General features: G+C 40.0%; 1 protein-coding gene across 1 annotated transcript in view; it reads right to left on the bottom strand.

The window, feature by feature from the left end:
- Positions 1 to 19,365, bottom strand: part of IGSF3 (immunoglobulin superfamily member 3) — a 118,582-nt gene that overhangs the window by 87,501 nt on the left and 11,716 nt on the right. The window contains exon 3 of the mRNA XM_081951257.1: positions 8,586 to 8,963. Coding sequence (XP_081807383.1) covers positions 8,586 to 8,963 — 378 coding nt within the window. The remainder of the gene's footprint in view (positions 1 to 8,585; positions 8,964 to 19,365) is intronic.

Genomic DNA, 19,365 nt, shown 5'->3' with positions numbered 1-19,365 from the left:
CATTACATCAAAGTGCTCCCTATTATTACTAGAATTTTTATAATAGAATTATTATTTATGAACTATTAACGAATTCAAATGCAGAAGTAGCTGATTTTATAAATATAAAACTTATGTGTGTTCTGCTATTCTGCCAGTTTCTCTATAAAAATGGACCTCTTTTCTGATGTAATCATCTCCAAGGAATTTTAACATATAAATCCTTTAATTTATTCAAAAACATTTCATTTAAATCCTATAATCATCATTGATCTCACAAGTTTGCTTTTTCCCCTTATGCTTTTTAAATTAATTAAAATAAATGGAATTTAAAGTCACTGTAAATTAAATTTATACTTCTTCATAAAAAGGAATTTTAAAATAACAGCAGAAGCTAGCAATATTTTCATCACGTAAGGGGGTGCTTGGTGGCTGCTATTATTAACTTAATTTAATCATGCAAAAACCTCTGTGAAACTTTACTTTTCCTGTAAAAATGAAAAAGGTATCTTACATGTAGAATAAAACAAATGATGAATAGGAGACAACAATCTGTATCTTAATGTAACTTCATGACAAAAAATCCATCCTCAATCACAAAACACATCATCCTCAAAAATATGTTCTGTTTTATCTGGTCAATAATTGAAGTAAAAGCATATTATTTGTTATATTCAAGCAACATGTGTATTCTTAATACCTTTTTTACATGTTTATAGATGTCTATAAACTTAAAGAAAGCAAATATGAATGACCATTGTCTTACCTTAAGGGTCATTTTCAGGGCGCAGTGAAGGAGAGTCCAAGCAAGGGTTAAATACAGCCAATCTGCCCAGAACTGAATTGAAACTTTAAGCCACGTCTCTGGTGCTGACTATCTTCAGATTTTTTCAATGAAGGCGTGGAACTGTTGCGCGCTGAGAAGTTCAACAATAAGTCAATGAACCATATCCAACTTAAGAACCAATCCAACTGGAACTGCAGAAGTCTGCATGGAAAAACTAGACCCCAGGGTGGAACTAGACCCCAGGGTGGGGTTGGACTCTCCTTTGCAGCGTCCTGAAAACAACCCTTCAGGTAAGACAATGGTCATTTTCCAGGGCACTACTCTGGAGAGTCCAAGCAAGGGACATACCCAAGCTAAATGTCACTAGGGCGGGAAGCAGTCGCGTTCAGGGTCTCTCCGCTGGTATGAATGCCCTGAAGAACTCGCCTCACAAAAGCCCCTTCCGCCGAGGCAAACTCGTCCAACTTGCAATTCCGAACAAACGGAGATAATGAAGTCCAAGTAGCCGCCCTGCAAATCTCCTCGATCGGCGCCTGCGTCGCCCAGGCCGCTGTGGTGGCGGCACGCCTAATAGAATGTGCCATGATGTGGCTAGGCACAGGTGTGGACTGCAGAACTTGTGCAAGGGTAATGCAGGCTCTCCCGATAGTAGAAGAGGAAACCTTGTGGCCCTGGGAGGCCGGTTGGAAAGAAACGAAGAACGATTCGGAACCACGAAACACAGCTGTGTGCTTGACATATCTGCGGAGTATCCTACGGACATCGAACATGTGCCAACTCTTCTCCCTCGGGTGCCTTGGATGCAGACAAAAATCTGGGAGAATGACCTCCTGGGCCCGGTGAAACCAGGAGTTGATCTTAGGGATGAACGTTGGGTCCAACCTGAGGACCACCCTGTCCTGTTGTATCAAACACAAGTCCTCCCAAACTGATAGGGCTGCCAGCTCTGAGATACACTGCACAGAAGTGATGGCGATCAAAAAGGCAGTCTTAAAGGTCAAATGTTTAAGGCTGGCTGACCGAAGTGGTTCAAACAGAAGACCAATCAAGCCGCGGAGGACAACGTTGAGGTCCCATGAGGGGTATCTGTGGACCACTGGGGGCCTCAGATTGGTTGTGGCCCTCAGAAAGCTACGGCTAGTAGGATGACGCCCAAGGGAGGAGTGATCATCAGGAACAAGTATCGTAGAAATTGCAGCAACCTGACGTCATAGAGTGTTGGGTGCCAGGCCATTGTCAAGTCCATATTGCAAGAAGTCCAAGATGATGGAAATCGTGGCCTAAGTTGCTGTTACATCATGAGGTGCACCAAGCGTTGAACGACCTCCAGGTGGCGTCATAGATCCGGGTCATGGAGGGCCACCCGGTCGCCTCGATGGTGTGGATGACTTGGTAGAGAGACTGCCCCTGCTCAAGAGATCCCTCTCAAGTGCCAGACGGCCAGCTGTAGCCACTGGGGCCCTGGATGTTGAAGGATCCCCTGGCTGAGAGAAATCTCGTGCGGAGGGATCCGTCAAGGAGGGTCGACGGAGAGACTCACCAGATCGGCAAACCAGGTTTTCCTGGGCCAGAACGGTGCTACAAGCAAGACCTCCGCTTCCTCCGACAGGATCTTCCGGATGACTCAGGGAAGGAGGCAATGGCAGGAACGCATACAACAGTCCCCGCAGCCATGGGCAGTGCAAGGCGTTGACTCCCTCAGCTTGCGGATCGAAAACCTCGTGAAGAACCTGGGAAGGTGCATGTTTGCCGGGGTGGTGAACAGGTCGACCAGCGGACAGCTGAATCTCTGGGACAGGTGTTGGAATAGCTGTGGATGTAGTCGCCACTCCAAGTGGTCGACCGTGGCCCTGCTCAGCGAGTCCACCTGGATGTTGCTTACTCCAGAGATGTGCTCCGCCTGTATCGATTGGAGATGTTTCTCTGCCCACCGACCCTGTCATTAGGGATCTGGAGTGAGTGCCCCCCTGGTGGTTGATGTGTGCCTTTGTCACTACATTGTCTGTTAGCACTCTCACGTGATGTCCCTGTACGTTGAGGCGGAAATGGATGAGGGCCAATCTGACTGCTCTCAGCTCCAGCCAATTGTAGCTGTGAGGGGCTTCGGGTGAAGACCACCTGCCCAGCGCGAGTTGATTGTAGAGGTGGGCTCCCCAGCCACAAAGGTTGGCATCCGTCGTGATGGTGATACGGGCCAGCTCCCTGATCGGGGTGTCCCTCACCAGGGCTGGAGACAGCCACCACTTGAGGGATTGATGTACCTTCGGGGAGACCAGCACCAACCTCGTCGAGCTGCTCTCATTAGCCCTCTGGTAGGACATCAGGAGCCACTGCAAGGGACGAGAATAGAGTCTTGCCCACGGAACGATGGACAGGCACGATATCATCTTCCCTAGGAGTTGCGACAACTGCACGACCTTGGAGTGAGGGGACCGCTGCACCTGTAGGACCCTTTCTTTGAGGCTCGCTACCCGCTCCGGGGACAGGAAGACCTGGCAGGTGACGGTGTCGATGATGGCTCCCAGGTGTTGCAACCTGGTTGTTGGTTGAAGATGACTTTTCTCCAAATTTACAGAGAAGCCGTGGTCCTGAAGGACTTCATGGTGTACCTCAGGTCTTCAATCGCCTGCTGTGGCGATGACGAGTGGATGAGGACGTTGTCTAGGTAAAAATGGAGCCACACTGGACGAGATCTGAGGAAGGCTGCCACTGCTGCAAGGATCTTTGTAAACGTCCTGGGGGCCGATGACAGGCCAAATGGCAAGGCCCGGTACTGGTAGTGGCAGCTGGCATAAACGAATCTCAGGAACCTGCGGTGAACTTTGCGAATGGGGATGTGGAGGTAGGCCTCTTTGAGATCTATGGAGGTTAAGATGTCTCCTGGCCTGATGCAGCCCAGGATGGACTCCAGGGACTGTATCTTGAATCTCCGGTAAGTTATGTGATAATTTAATCTTTTTAGATCTAGGATTCCCCTCCACCCCCTGGAGCATTTGGGGACTAGGAACAGAATGGAGTAAATCCCTGTTCCTTCCTGACCTGGTGGAACCAGTTCTATGGCTCTGATGTCCCTGAGATGACGGGTCTCCTGTTCCATGAGAGCCCTTTTGACAGGACACGAGGGAGTGGGACAGTGGATGAAGTGTCGGGGGGAGGGGAGAGAAATTCTAAGGTCAGACCCAAGTGGATTGTCTGTAGGACCCACGGTCCAACGTGATCTGCTCCCATTGGGCGTGGAACAACTGAAGATGCCCTCCTATGGGAGCTGTCCGGTGGTGGTCACTTACATCTTTTGAAAGGTCGGGAACCAGACCCCCCCTCGAAAGGAACGCCTGAAGAAATTCTGCTGGTGACCTCTGTCGCGAAATGGTTGACGGTCCTGGGACCTGTCAGCCTGCTGCGAGTATGGCCATGGAAAGAAGCAGAGCTGGTGGAAGGCTCCGCGTTCCGAAAGGGCTGTCTCCTGTAAGAGTTGGAGCCTTCTGGTCAGATTTCTTGGTGACCGATGGCATTACCTTCTTTTTGTCCTTGTTTTCTACAAAGACGGAGTCCAGGATCGCCTCGAAAAGCTGGTCGCCTTTAAAGGGGGCAGAACAAGCTAACACTTGGAACGCATATCGACGTTCCAGTGCCTGAGCCATAAGAGGCGATGGCGCCAAGGCCCTCGATGCAAACTTGGTGGCGCTCAGGGTGGCGTTGGTGGTATACTCAGTAGCCGCCATAATCTTATTGACATCCTACCTTAGTTTGGTATCTCCGGCTGGAAGTTTGGTGAGCAACTGTCTCAACCAGAGAAGGGCGGCCTTAGAAAGGAAGGACACAGAGGCAGACGTTTTAATTGCCTAAGCAGCTGCCTGATGCGTTTTATGGCAGGCATTCTGTTTTCTTGTCCTCTGCCTTGAGTCCCTCCAGTAAATCAGGGGGGAGTACAGAGGATGAGGTAAGAGCTGCCACAGGAGGATCAATGGGAGGTAATTTAAGCAAGTCTTCCAGACTGTCATCTACTGTGTACAACTTCTTATCATTGCTACTGGGAATAGCAAGTGTGGCCGGTTGTGCCCATTGCTTTTGAACCACATTCAGAAAAAGCTTGGGAACTGGCACTATCTCTTGGGCCAACACAGGTTCCTCAAAGAGGTCCCCAGATAGGTCATCTGGATTGTTAGTCGCCTGATCTGGGGGGGATAGACCCCAAGCGGGTCAAGACCTTTGCCTTATTCAGGATGGTTTTGAAGTTGGCAAGCTTAAATAAACCCGAAAAAACAGGCTTTTCAGAGGCAACATCTTCATCCCCTGAAAACTCAGGCTCTTGCCTAGGTAGGTTGTCCTCCTCCTCCCAGTCAGAATCCTCGCTGGCCAGAGAGGAATGTGGAGACTGAGAAGGCTGGGTCAAGGATGCCTCTCTGGGGGTATCTTGGGGCTGGAGATGTCAGGTCTTGCACGGGTGCTTGCCCCGCTGCAGCATGCCCGCCTCTATGCCCTGGGATATAGCCCTGTTAATGACCTCTTGCATCTCTGCTGAAAGGTCAGGGCCTTGGTCCTCGACAGGTCGAACCCCTGGAATGCGTCGGGTGGCCAGTTGATGGGGCACCAAGGGGCTCACGGGAACTGGCCCTTCCTCCAGGTCTCCAGGCAAAGAGATTGGCCTGGTCAGCCAATTATGAACCTGGAGAAGCTGCCATGGCAAGGGAAGCAGTGGGAGAGAACTCCTGGCCCTCCTCATCACTATCAGAGATGGGCTGCCCCTGAGCTGGTTGAACCCCCATGGAGGGCTCCACTGGAGACACCGACTGGGAGCTTTGGGCCTGCTGCTGAGCCTTGGAAAAGTGCTTCTCTAAGGCCTTCTGGCGATGGATGGCATCCCTATCAGGGCCTGATCCCTGTTTGGGTCATGTCCTAGAATAGAATTTGCTGCCCCTGATGGCCTCCTGGGCAGCCTTGCCAGCTAGCCTGGAGAATGCTCTGGAAGAGGGCCCAAGCTGCTCTGAATTCTCAGGGATCTGATCTGCCATGGCTGAAAAGTTGGGGTCTAATTGAAACAGGCAGGGACTAACTCCACTCCCCACCTTCACAGTTGCAGACAGTGGACCCAAGTGCTCAGAAGAGAGACATAGAAGGCCACTGAGATCAGATCCAGACAAGCAGGAATCTGGTGCGAGCATTAGCAGTTCCCAGCACCTTGCAGGTCAGGTAAGGAAGGCGACCTAGGTAAGCCGTGATCAATTGCCGCACCAATCTGATGGTTTTACAAGGGTAGCTAAATCACCAGTGCAAACCGGACAAAGAGCCTCCACGCGGTGACCTGCAACGAGTCAGGCGACCAGGCAGCTGCAGCAATGTGCTCAGAAGTGAAACTGGCTTCACAAAATGGTGGGCGGAACTTCTGGTTTTCCAAAATGGCCACCGCACCAGTCATGCAGCCCAAAATGGCTGCCGGAACTAGATAGGAGCCCTGAAGAACCACGCCAAACGCCGGCTTCTGCAAAGCGCGGACAGCGGCAACGGAACCTTCAGCGGGGGTCCCTACCGCAGCAGAGGTGCTGCGACAGTGCTGGCGTCGGCACTCCGACCCACACGACAGCTGCTTGTAGCCCTACGGCGCCCAAGCAAGCCCAGGACACCAGGAGGACCAAGAGGTGAGCAAATAGCCAATTAAAAGGAAAGGAATTTTCTCTCACCAAGCCTGCTTGTAATAGACACAATTAAGGAATTCCCCCCCCCCTACTTTTAACTCTAGCAGAGTCCAAGCAATCTGTAGAATTGAAGAGAAACTCGAAAACACTGGGCTAGCTGAATTGAAAAAAACTGAAGATAGTCAGCACCAGAGGCGTGGCTTAAAGTTTCAATTCAGTTCTGGGCAGATTGGCTGTATTTAACCCTTGCTTGGACTCTCTAGAGCAGCGCCCTGGAAAACAGCCTAGTCTTTTCAAACTATAGTAACAACATTTATTTAATGGCGTAAACTTTAATGCTATTACCTTTAAAACCCTACATTGCTTGGGGTTATGTTATTTGAAAGGCCGCCTCTCCAAAATTACATCTATGTGATCCACCAGGAAGGCAAGGCATGTTATAGGCTTCATCCATTAGAGTGGTACACATACCTGGTGGGACCAAGAATAAGGGCCTTCTTAGTTGTGGCCCCTTCCCTATGGAATATCATTCCTCCTGAGTTAAAATTGGATGCCGCTTTGTCACTTTTCTGTAAAGCCTGAAGACTTAGTTTTGTCTGTGGGCCTGGAGACCCCACACTGATACAGAGTCAATCAAATGACTATTATCGTTTATGTGTGTGACCGTTTATGTTGTGGATGCATTAATCTGCCCTCAAGTTACCATATGTGAGTTGGGTAGCTATATAGATTGTTTAACAAATAATAATTAATAAATAACACTTGTTGATCTGAAAGGGTATGACCAGTCTCCTCCTAATTATTGATTACTATAGACTGGCATTCCTGTTACCTTAAATGAATTATATGATTTTAAAATCTATGCAAATTTCCATAAGTCAATAAAAAGAATATGTGAGCAACCGAAGAGATTTCTTAATAAAAAATATTCCACAGTATAGCAACACAGCTGTAAAATCCTCTTCTTCACTGTACCAGCTTCACTTACAGTGGTACTCATAAAAACCCAATCAGATGACTGAAGCATATTCAGAAGGTTATAAGTATGCTTTAAATTTCTGGCACCCAAACCATTTAGTACTTGGAAATAAGCTCTAGTACTTGAAATAGATAAAAAGAACAAAGAAACAACTAAATGATTTGGAAAACTGGCAATATATATTATTCAATAATTATGTCATAATTAAAAACTTTAGAGTTTTATTTTATGGAAGTACATCAATCTCCTCAATAAAATTTCTAGTATGACTGTACAAATTGCTTTGTGATCATTAAACAAAACATTATCTCAGCTACAGTATTTTTTTAAAAAGTAAAGTTACAGAATAATTTTAAATTAATATATTTTGTAATTAGTTTTATTTAATAGAATATTTCAATCTTTGAGAGAGAGAGAATATTCAATATTTTTAGGGTGATACCAAAAAAGCAATACAGAGCCATGGATCTCGCCCCCAAAAATGTTCCAAGAACAAGATGATGCATATGGAGCAACATCTTAAAGCAACCACATTTTTCTGATGATTGAATGGCAGCTTCAACAAATAGTCAGGTGTTCATTTGCTGTACATTTTACATTTTAATATTTTTGGTTAATTTGTGATGATATTTTGGTAACATTTATTTTAATCATTATCATTATTTTTTAACTATATAATTACTATTTTTCCTGATGCTGTTGAATTGTTTTTGTATTTCACTAATTAGTAAAAAATTAAAATCAAAATTTAATTTTTTTAAAAAAAGATAAATGTGTTTCATAGAAAGTTACTACTACATTTTCTCTCCAATGCACCCTGAAACATCTTTTGGAAATCAAATCTGAAGCACTGTACAATGTTTATTAATTAAACCCATAGAACGATGTAGGTACTAAGAGAAAACTTTAAATCACACCAACCATGCACGCATTTAAGGAAAATCTGTGGGCTTGATCTTCCAGTCTTACTTAAAAATGGTTCTTGACTTCCATTTGTATTGGTAGTTTTGTCAATCTATAAAATCCTAGTCTCAGTAGCTTATTTGCCCAAATCTATGTCAGTAACATATTTCATTTTGCAGCTTAATTTCCCCCCTCTAGGTCTAATTTATGAAAATTAACAATCATAAAATACACCCAAACCACCATTCTCCACAATTTATAATTATACTGTATATTTTCATGAATATAATACAATACACTTTACCAATTAGCTTCATCTTGGCACTGTAACTTCCAAAATATCTTTCATCAGTTGTTGGAGTATGGCATTCATACTCGCCAGCATCCCTGTCTTGGAGCTGTGTTATGTGCAGTTTAGCATAATCCCCTTCAACTCTCTCCACATAGATTTCTCCACTCCTAACACGTTGAGTATAGATTGCATAAGGGAAAGATGGATCCATGGTGCTGACAATCTGTATTTCCCTTTCTGGAGAAGAGGGAAGGTATATGGACCACTGAAAATTCTGCTGTGATGGTCCTTGATAACCGCTGACCTTGCACCAAATGGTGATGTGAGAATTTTCAGTTCGGTATAGAGGCCCTTCTTGAACAGTGACTTGACGCTGTGCCAATGACCACCCTAAGAAGAAAAAGAAGAAGTTAAATTTATTAACTGCAATATATTCTATTTTGGTTTATAGTTTCATGTATATCACTCCAATTTTCCAAAAGAAGAGAAACAAGTAATAGATAACCACTTGTAAAGACAAATGTTATTTTGCCAAGACCAGGATTGCGAGTAGTTCTATTTCCAATTAAGTCATAAAATAACATCAAAATATAGTCTTATTCAGAAACAAATCTTAAACACATCTCTGAAGACAATATTTTTCCATTTCCTCTACTATGCTGACTGGTTTAATATATCTGAATCTTTAAATTTTTGTAATTGAAAGTACAGATAGATTTAACAGAGGAAATATATTCAATAGAAGACCAGGCTGCTTCTGGACAGTTTATAATGTTACTAATCAAGATATAATGTTAGTAATCAAGATATATAATCAAGCCAGTATATATACATACTCTCCCCCGCTTTAATGGATTTTATTTGTTAAAATGTAAGAAAAAAACTCTGCAAAATGTTACACTGAAAAGTTTGATCACCAATGTGGTACAATGAAAGCTGTATCTAAGAAGAGTCTACAAGTTGGCTTTTTTCCGCTAATGAATTTTCTTATAAGTAAAAATATATTATTATTATCATTATTATATTTTCTTATAAGTAAAATATAAAAAAAAGTTTTTTAAAAATTTATAGCGAAACTGATATTTTATTACAAAAATCAACCTAATCTTTCTCCAAATTTACATCCTTCAGTTCTGTCACAATAGATTACTAGGAAGCTAGTAGTGATGTACCGTACTTTGTCAGAGAAAGTGTGTGTGTGTGTGTATATATACATCTTACATACATAACTCTAAATGGGAAACAATCAATACAAAAATAATATTAAAAACCCATAATCAAAATTAAACAAAATCATATTTATTTCTTTATCAAATTTCTGTACACCTCATCACACTTGTATGATTCTTACTGTTTACAAGTAATTCAAAAAAGAACAACCTGTATAAATACTATGGAATTACCAGCATTCTGGCCTAAATGCTTGAGAAAAAAGCCAGCTCTTAACAGTCTTTGGGAAGGCCAAGAGGATTGGGAGGAGGTGTTCCGTAACACAGGCATTGCAATCAGGAGACACCTTTAGTTCCATAAGATACACCATTTAATAAAGGGGACCAGGAGCCCATTCACCATTGTGGGTCTGCTGGAATAGGCAGAAACCTTTGGGGAGAGAGATGGTCTGGAAGTAACCTGGCCTAATGCCATGCATGGCTTTAAAGGCAATAATCAGCACTGGAAACCAATGCAACCCAAGTATCAGTAATGCTGCATAGACAAAACTGGAGCATGCAAAACTGCACACAAACTGCATTCTGAACCACTTGAAGCTTTTAAAAGTTCTTCAGTGGAAACTGCTGCACAACTAATTGTAGCAATTTGTTCAGGGAATGACTTATGCATGAGTATCAGTAAATAGGCCTTCCCGGTCTAGGAATGAGCATAGTTAGCACTCAAAAAGTATTTAGGCAAAGGCTTTCCAGGACATTGCTCTCACTTGTCATCCAGTAGGCATCATGATGCTTGGAGAATTCCAGATTGAATATCAACTCTGTATGACAGAGTGACTATCCCATCTAGACTAAAAGACAAAAAAAAAAAAACCCACCACTTCCAAGACATCCAAAACCCTAGAACCACTTGGGTTAGCTAAGGCAGAATTGCAACTTGTTGCAAATGATACATATTCTTGCAGCTTGCAGGCACTTAACAGCATCACTAACAGCCAGATATGAAAATATACAGCTGAGTATAATCAGCCTATTTATGGTATTTTACTTCATGTGGATAGATAACCTTACAAGTGGTTTCATGTAGATGTTAAACAGGAGTAGGGCAGTGGTTGGTTTCCCTTATCTTCACTACCGGTTCGGTGATTGTGTGCATGTTCCGTTTTTGCACGCGCATGTGCAATTCACTGCCCCTGCAACAACCAGCTGATTGTCAGGGCTTGCGCAGGCTCCACACGCTGTGTATTGCGTGCACAATTTGCCTTTTGTCATAAAAGCAGGTATAGAGCGCACGTGGATGGGCCAAAAAAACCACCATACCAGTTCGCTCTCAGCTGCTTTGGGGTACTACTGGTTTGACTGAACCGGCAGCAACCCACTTCTGAAGTAGGGAGAATGTTAAGCCTTGAGCCATCTAACCTAAGAGTGGGCTCGAGTCAGTCTTCTCCCCTGCTATCAATACTAACTGGCACTATCAATACTAATTGGGGCTTAGAAAAAGGAGGAGAATCTGCAAAATTGTGTACTCCACTTCTAACCCCTAAAACTGGTTCCAAAGGACATCATGGCTTTCAAGTTATCCAATCTGAGCGCTTCAGAAGTTATCCAAAAGTATAACCAATTCTATTTCAGCCTATAACTCTACTGAAAAAGGTCCAGCCCTTCAGAATCTATTTACCCACCACTATTAATGCATAATAACATGTGGACCATTTCATCTGACAACCAATTCTTGGTTGTTCTGACCCCTTTAAGAGAATTATGCAAGCATAGGTTTTATGCATATTTTCAACTGAATAAATGGAAGAAGAAAATGAAATATTTATGGACATAGATGCTAATACCAGCAATTTATACAAGACCTTTTTTTTCAGAAACAAGACTACTGCAGATTAACACATACTTGTTTCTATTAATCACATTTTATGTCCTTAAGCGTAAGTCTCCTGAATTACTTTTTAATAGAAACACTGGAATAAGACTGTTTTTGTAGTTTCAAAAACAGAACTACTGTTTGGGCATGCCAAAGACTGCATATGACTGTTAAGCTTTGTTATAAAAACTAGAATTAAAGCTTGAGATTTACATTAAATAGGCTTCCCAATTATTTCCAAGAAGCATAAAGCTTGAAAGAATCTGGCAGATCTGATAGACTTCCCTCTTAGCGATCAGGATATGAAACAGTCTCTTGGAGCTCTGATTAGTAGCACTTATTAGAAAGATTAAGGTTATACACAAGAATTCCAGCAAAAGGTCGATTGTTAAATGGAAATTTATATATAGGCAATGTAAGGCACAAGACTGGTCTTTCTCACACTTTTTAAGGCAAAGGGAAATGAAAGGAGGTTTGTGACAGTCGGAACCCTTTGCATTTGTCAATTGTTTTGGCAACTGTTGCTGCTAGACTTATCAGTGTGAGAAATTATTCGCATAATACCTTCCTACCAGCCTAGACCCACTCCATATTCTGACTCACAAATTTTTAAAGGTCAGGATTATTTAGCCTTCTTTTAAAGGAGATGTGTTGCTTTGATCTGCAAAAGAACATATTGTAAATCCAGAAATGGACTTGTCATCTCTTTGGAGTACACTGGGTAGACATTCAAGGAACACTACTTCACTCTTATAAAATATAATAACAGAATCTTGAATGCCTGTTCAAGTTTCTTTCAGTCCACGTAAACAAAATCAAGGTCAAGTTATTTTGAGTTAATTTCCTCTCATTTACTTCAATGTCTGAAGTATATACAGCAATCTCCTTTTTAAACGTTTATTTCTTTCTCATCTCTTCTACTTACAGTAATAGTTCATTCCCCCATTTCCCCCCTTAACAGCTCAGTCATAACTTTCCAAGGTCAGCTCTAAATTCCTTTACACTAACCCACAATTGTGTTTATGGTGAATTTAACATAAAAAAACAACTAGATTTCACACAGCCACTGAATGCAGTACGTAGTTACCATGACCATCTGTTATGTTGAAAAGCCAGTGCCCTACACTTAATTGGAAATGGTTCTGCTCTGTTTGTTATTTTTTGTACAGCACAATAGTTTATGAAGTAAAAAACCTCCATTTCCTAACACAAGAAATTTGTAAACTAAGCATATGAATACTATTCTAAAGTCAGCTCCTCTTTTACCCTTAGTAAGAAAACTCTAGCCTGTCTCATCAGCTAAAATCATATTTAATTTAAAAAAACACTTTCTCTGGGAATTGAAACTTTAATGTGATGGGAGAGCCTAATAGTTTTAATGACCCTGAGAACATTGCTGATCAGAGGCTGATGCTCTGATAGTGTCATCTTTGCCAGTTAAGTTACATGAAGTGTGTGAAACTAAAGGTAATCCACACAGCAGGGGGAACAGGTAACTGTGACAGAAGCTAATCTATTTAGGAAAAATTAAATCTAGAAAATACAACAGCTAGCCATTTTTGCGATGTTCAGAAAATTTAGTTACAATATGCTGAAGTGCCAAATAATGAAATCTTCCATTTGATGGGAAAGAACACTAAACTTGCACAGATAAATCTGAAAGGGATGATGTCATCAAACTAAACTCAGCATAATGTTATTTTTAGAACTCAGGAAAGAATCCAATTCTTATCAATAGATATTTATATCTGTTAATGAACAACCTCCTTACCAGTTTATATAGCCACGAGTAAGAAATTGTGATAGTTTTTACCTTAAGAATCTAGGAGGGAACCTGAATTCAGAAAAAACCAAACCATTTACTGAGAGTTCTTTGGTCTTAGCCTATCCTCTTTCAATAAATCTTAGTTGTCAACATAGGATAATCAAGAACTTGGTAGTTGCAAGGAAGTTTGATCATTGAAATTTCAACCTAGGGGATCTAATCTGCATGGATGATCCAATGATTATTTTGCTATAATGTGAAATTAATTCTACTCTATATTTTGCAGAGTTTGTAAGGCCTCCTTTCTTGGGTATCGGCATATAAACATCTTGTTTTGCCATTAATTACTGTTGAAATATATTCAGTACAGGTATCTTATATGAAAAACAATCAGAGAATCCATGTAAAAGAATAAGACAATTATGAAAATGGAACACAGAAAAACATCCACAATTTTATAAATAAAAGATCCAAGGAAGTTGTATACAGAGGTATCATGGCAGTGAAAGCAGACGATGAAAAGTTACAACTGAATACTGACTGTCAACCCTATCAGGTAGACTATACTAAGAATTAACTCCATGGAAGGCTATATGAGAGGGAGTAGCTATAATAGAATTTAGCAAGTCAGACTATGATATACCTTCTACCATTATGTGATTTGTGAAGTTCTCTGGCTGAGCGTCCTCCACATATTTTCTGCTTGTTATGGATTCAAAGCATGCTTTTCTCCCCTTTGTGGCTTTGGTAATGGATCTTTCTTACTGTATATTTGTCCAGGTAATCTTCCTTACCCTCTATAGAAGTGCTAAACTTCAAGCAAGAAAGGACAGCAAAGTGAGCACATCAGAATAATTAAAGCAATGGCTTTTCTTATGGCAATGTTATAAAGCTGTACAGTGTGGAAGAATAATATATAAAAAACCACATTCTTTAAAGTTGTAGATTTGGAGACAGCTGCTGAGTGTCATGGAAAGAAATGCAAAAAGAACCAATCAATCAGTTACGGATTAACAAAGACAGACTGATTTGTAAGGCAACCAACAGTAAACAGAAACATACTTTGGTATGTGGTGTAAGCAAGTGATGAGACTAGGAAAACCAAATTTGACAAGGTTAAAGTAAACAGAAAAGTGGAGAGATTACAAGTAAGTTGGATAGGTAGAAGCAAAATAGCTCCGGAAAGCATCTTGTATCTTGTCCCTGGCAGGGACAGATCAAGATAATGGCTATTTGCCTATATAGTCTTCCCAGAGGTAGACCATACTTGAGAGTGCAGAACTAAAATTGAATTATTTTGGTCCAATTAGTAAATTCAGATTTATACATTTTATGTTTTGAATAGGTTCATATCTTTCCTAGTTATACAAAAACAGGAATCTTTGTCTGCTAATGTGGCCTGCTCAAAACTGTACTACAATAATATCTGGAGTACTCATGTTTTTATCATGAAAAAAATGGCAAAAATTTCCATAGAAGAAAAATAATTTCAAAAACTGCCATTTTTTCTATCATGAGTCGAAATGGAAATAATTTGGTTAACCATGACAGTTTGTATTAAAAAGCACATTCTATGACACAATGATATGCACTTTTCACTGAATGGGAAAACAAGCGCTCACACGTAAAAATGATTCACCATAACAAAATGATTACATTTCCAGATTAAATTGTTCTAGTATTGAACCTTTTGAGGTAGGCTTCATCAGGAAACAAATTACACAAAGACCAGTGGAACTCTACTTTATTGATAGAGGTTATAATAAGCTAGAATCTAGACAGCCTGATAAGCATCTTCTTTCCATTTCACATTCTCTCCTCATTCCAGGATTAAGATGGTCCTTACCTAATAACTTGTTCCTTCTTCGTGTTGATCTCTGTACTCCTCTACACTTAGCTAAATTAAACATTCATAAGCTCTGATCTACCTTTATATCTTTACACATTCCATATGTGCAACCTTGAAAGGCAAAGATTACATAACTAAAAAGGCATAGAAATTGTATTTACTAATTTCAATATATCCAAGATACCCAGATTTAAATATGAATCATCAATGAATAAAAAAAATATTGACCGACTCATGCATTAAGAAAAGATCAGCAACAGTAAAAAATGGTATTTCAGAATTACAGTACTGGTTTTCTCAGTGAAAATCCTAGCATATTAATTTGTTGATTATCACGCACATACCAGCCGTTATACAAAATAAAATCATGTGAATTTTTAGCAACTGACTAGATAGATTCTGTTCACTGGAATAATGCATTCTAAGCTTTTATATCTGACTGTACTTTCAGATGGATTATAAGCTTTCATTTATTTTTTATTTATTTTCTTCGAATTTCTAGACCGCCCCCTCTCCCGAAAAGGACTCGGGGCGGTGTACAGTCCACACAACAAACAATAAGTATCAAATACAAATATAAATACAGATATAAATACACATAAGGAGGAGGTTAAAAATTTAAAAAGAACTGTACGGAAGAATATAAATCTGGTTCTAAAAACCCTAAAATCAGTTAAATTTAAAACCGTACCCTATAAATAACCAGGTAAGAATATTTCTGACAGATAGGAAGCAGCAGGTGTAGCTAAGTAAAATAACATTGAATGCCTATAGGCCATCGTGTCAACGGGTTTATGTCACTAAATAAATAGCCATCAATATGGTTGAATTTACCAATAATTTTAATGATCAAGACAAATTTCTATCTTGCACTTACGTTTACATCCGAAATCATGTATTTTATGGAAATATAAATATTTTAAACTGTGGATCTAAGAAAATGGAAGTTTCCACCTTTTGGGGGATAAATTTGGTAAATATTTTATTTTGTATTGAGAAAAACTTCTCAATGATACTGTCAGGCCTGTAGTTATGTTTCTTTTAGGATCTTTGGCCTGCCACACTTTCTATTAATTTCCTATGCTGTTTCATTAGTGTAGTAGTTGGGAGGGGGGAAAAGAAAGGAGTAGGATTGTGGAATGTATTGTTGTGATTCTTTCTAGAAGTTCAAAGTTATCTTTTGTCTTCGCACCTCGACACCTGACCGGAAGCAGAGGGGTGTAGATGCCAGCGTGGAAGATGATGATTGGAACATGTGATGGATTATGGGGTGTGGGGATAGATCATGAACTTTCATGGTGGAATTCCAGGATGAGAATCACAGTTGGAATTCCACAGAAGTGCCAACATGCCTGTATGATTAAATTGGAACTTTAAGGATGATTCTGCCTTGGTCTCTGATTGATTTCATGTATGGTATTTGGAACGCTGACAGATACAATACTACCTACCATTAGTTTATGAATTAATACTGTACTATATACCCATGGAAATTTGATAGTTTTAAGCCTAAATATGTCATTGCCTTTTCCTTGACAGAAAGGTACATTGCAAAGCCATGGTATATTTGTTCAAGATAATTATCTGAAAGTCAGTCTAGCTATGAAAGTAGAAGTAAATTAAAGAGTTTCATATTCTCCTATAAAATTCTCCAATATAAGGCAACACTCAATGAATTACTGAGCAAAACATCCCCTGCACATGACATGCTCGTATGTATCCTTATCTACCAAAATGTTCTAGCTCTGATTCAACTGGCCATAAATCATTCTTTCAGAAGAAAGATTTTGTTCTTCAATCTTAATATTACTTGGAGATTTTTTCCCCTGTATTCCTGCAGTGGTTCCAGATAATTGCTAGTATTTTTCCGAATCTTCTCCAAATGTAGACTATGTCTCTGACTGGGGACCAGTGGAGAGACATAAAGTGGTTTCATGACCCTTTTCAGACTAATTGTGGTGAATGACATTTTAAGGCCATTAGATCTTCCTTTTGAGCAGATCATGTTTCTAGAATCTGCTTAGTGAGAAATTTATTGTGATAAGGAGAGTCAAAGTTTTTAAGGTGTATACCGGACTATTCAAGATCAGCCCAAGTAGCTTAATGAAATGCTCAGTCTTATCCCATCAATTCTGTTAATTTAAATAGGGTCACAATCAATAGTAGGATTGAATTTTTTTTACTACCGGTTCTGTGGACGTGGTTTGATGGGCGTGGCAGGGGAAGAATACTGTAAAATCTCCATTTCCACTCCACTCCAGAGGAAGGATACCATAAAATCTCCATTCCCTCCCCACTCCAGGGGAAGATTACTACAAAATCACCATTTCTTTCTGATCAGCTGGGACTCGGGAGACAGAGAATAGATGGGGGTGGGGCCTGTTAGAGGTGGTATTTACCAGTTCTCCAAACTACTCAAAATTTCCACCACCAGTTGTCCAGAACTGATCAGAAACTGCTGAATACCACCTCTGGTCACAATTACTCTTTCATACTTTGGTGTCACCTAATGAATATATTTTGTTTGCGAGGTAAATAAATCAAGCATCATACTTTGGTATCATTTATGCACACATACACCATTTATATAGCAATAGGTTCCACCTGAAGTTCTAATAATAGTAGCAAAAGATGCAAACATTTAGAAGACTAAGTCTTCTAAGATTAAGGAAAGGGGCTGCCTTTTGTAATGGAACTGTATTTGCATTTAAACTATTTTCATTCCTTTTTCATTCAAAAAGTATTCAATCATGAATACTTGAAATTGTTAAAAGACCATCAGCTATTATACAGAAACAAGAAAAAGAAGCACTCTGAGAATGTCAATACCAATTTAGTAAAAAAAATAACCGCTAATGCATTTATCTGCCCAATTTTAGACAATCTCTCACAGTCTAGCAATCCATTACTATTAAAAATAACAATTAAAAAAATCTGGTTTACTGGAAATGTATTCATATTTTTTGTTGAAACATTTATATATCACTTTATAGAGAAGTAAAGTATTTATAGAATATTTTAAAACATTTATTAAACATATTAATATTAAAAAAATCCATCATCCATAAAATGTGTTTGTAGATAGCATAATCTGTACTGAACTATCCTTATTTATATAAAAATATTACTAAGAGAATCCAAAATAATTTGCTTTATGTTTGTTTTAATATTGTACTGTACAACTCGCACGGAACCATCCCCTCTGCCCCCCCCCCCCCCATGGCTAGCTATCCTGGAAATATTGGGGACTGTTGCTATACAGTATGGCCATTTTTACTGCTATTGCTAAAATAATAAAAGGTATCAAATACCTCTTCCCTTTTTCAATTTACACAAAACATGCTGTTGAACATTTTGTAATAATATGAAATCTATGTTGCCAGATGGATATCCATAGTTTTCTGACTTCTGTGACATTGCACTTTAATGTTTTTCCCTAGCATTAAAAAAATAATTTTATCCCACTTTTATTATTTTTATAAATAATTCAAGACAGTGAACATAGCTAATATTCCTCCTTCCTCCTGTTTTCCTCACAACTCTGTGAGGAAATTGGGCTGAGATTTCTTTGCTGAGAAAGAGAAACTGACATGAAAGAGAAAGACCCAGAAAGCTTTCATGCCTAAAGCAGGACTAAAACTCATAGTCTCCTGATTTCTAGGCTGGTGAGTTAAATATGAAGCCGAATGGTTTAATTTAAATGGCTTGATTTAATGTAATTTAATATACCAGTATATTTAATTTATCCAGATCACATGAATTTTGTTTCTTACAAATAGAGGTTTTATTAGCCATATATTTACAAATAATGTAAATCCCACTTTATGAGAAGCCAGATCTTATTTCATACATGTTTGTGGATGACTCCAGCAGTATCTGGAACACTCCTATTAATTCTTCAAAATTATATTTTTGTAATTGAATAATCCATTATTTTTGTAATATTAACAGGATTTCCGTTCAAGCAAACTTGCAGCTAGAGCAAATTGTAATACAGGATACAGGTAGGATGAAGTTTACTTCTCCATACATCACATCAGTAGTTGCTCGTTGGCAACAAACTTCATTGAAAAATATCAAACTTGTTGATTCATTTGTTTTCTGTACATTTAAAGGTGTTCCGGTAAAGCACTACTTCA

This window comes from Natrix helvetica (assembly GCF_964273705.1).
Source record: "Natrix helvetica genome assembly, chromosome: 4".
Taxonomy (NCBI): Eukaryota; Metazoa; Chordata; class Lepidosauria; order Squamata; family Natricidae; genus Natrix; species Natrix helvetica.
Note: the sequence above shows the minus strand (reverse complement) of the source record. Positions and strands in the feature narration are given on the sequence as shown.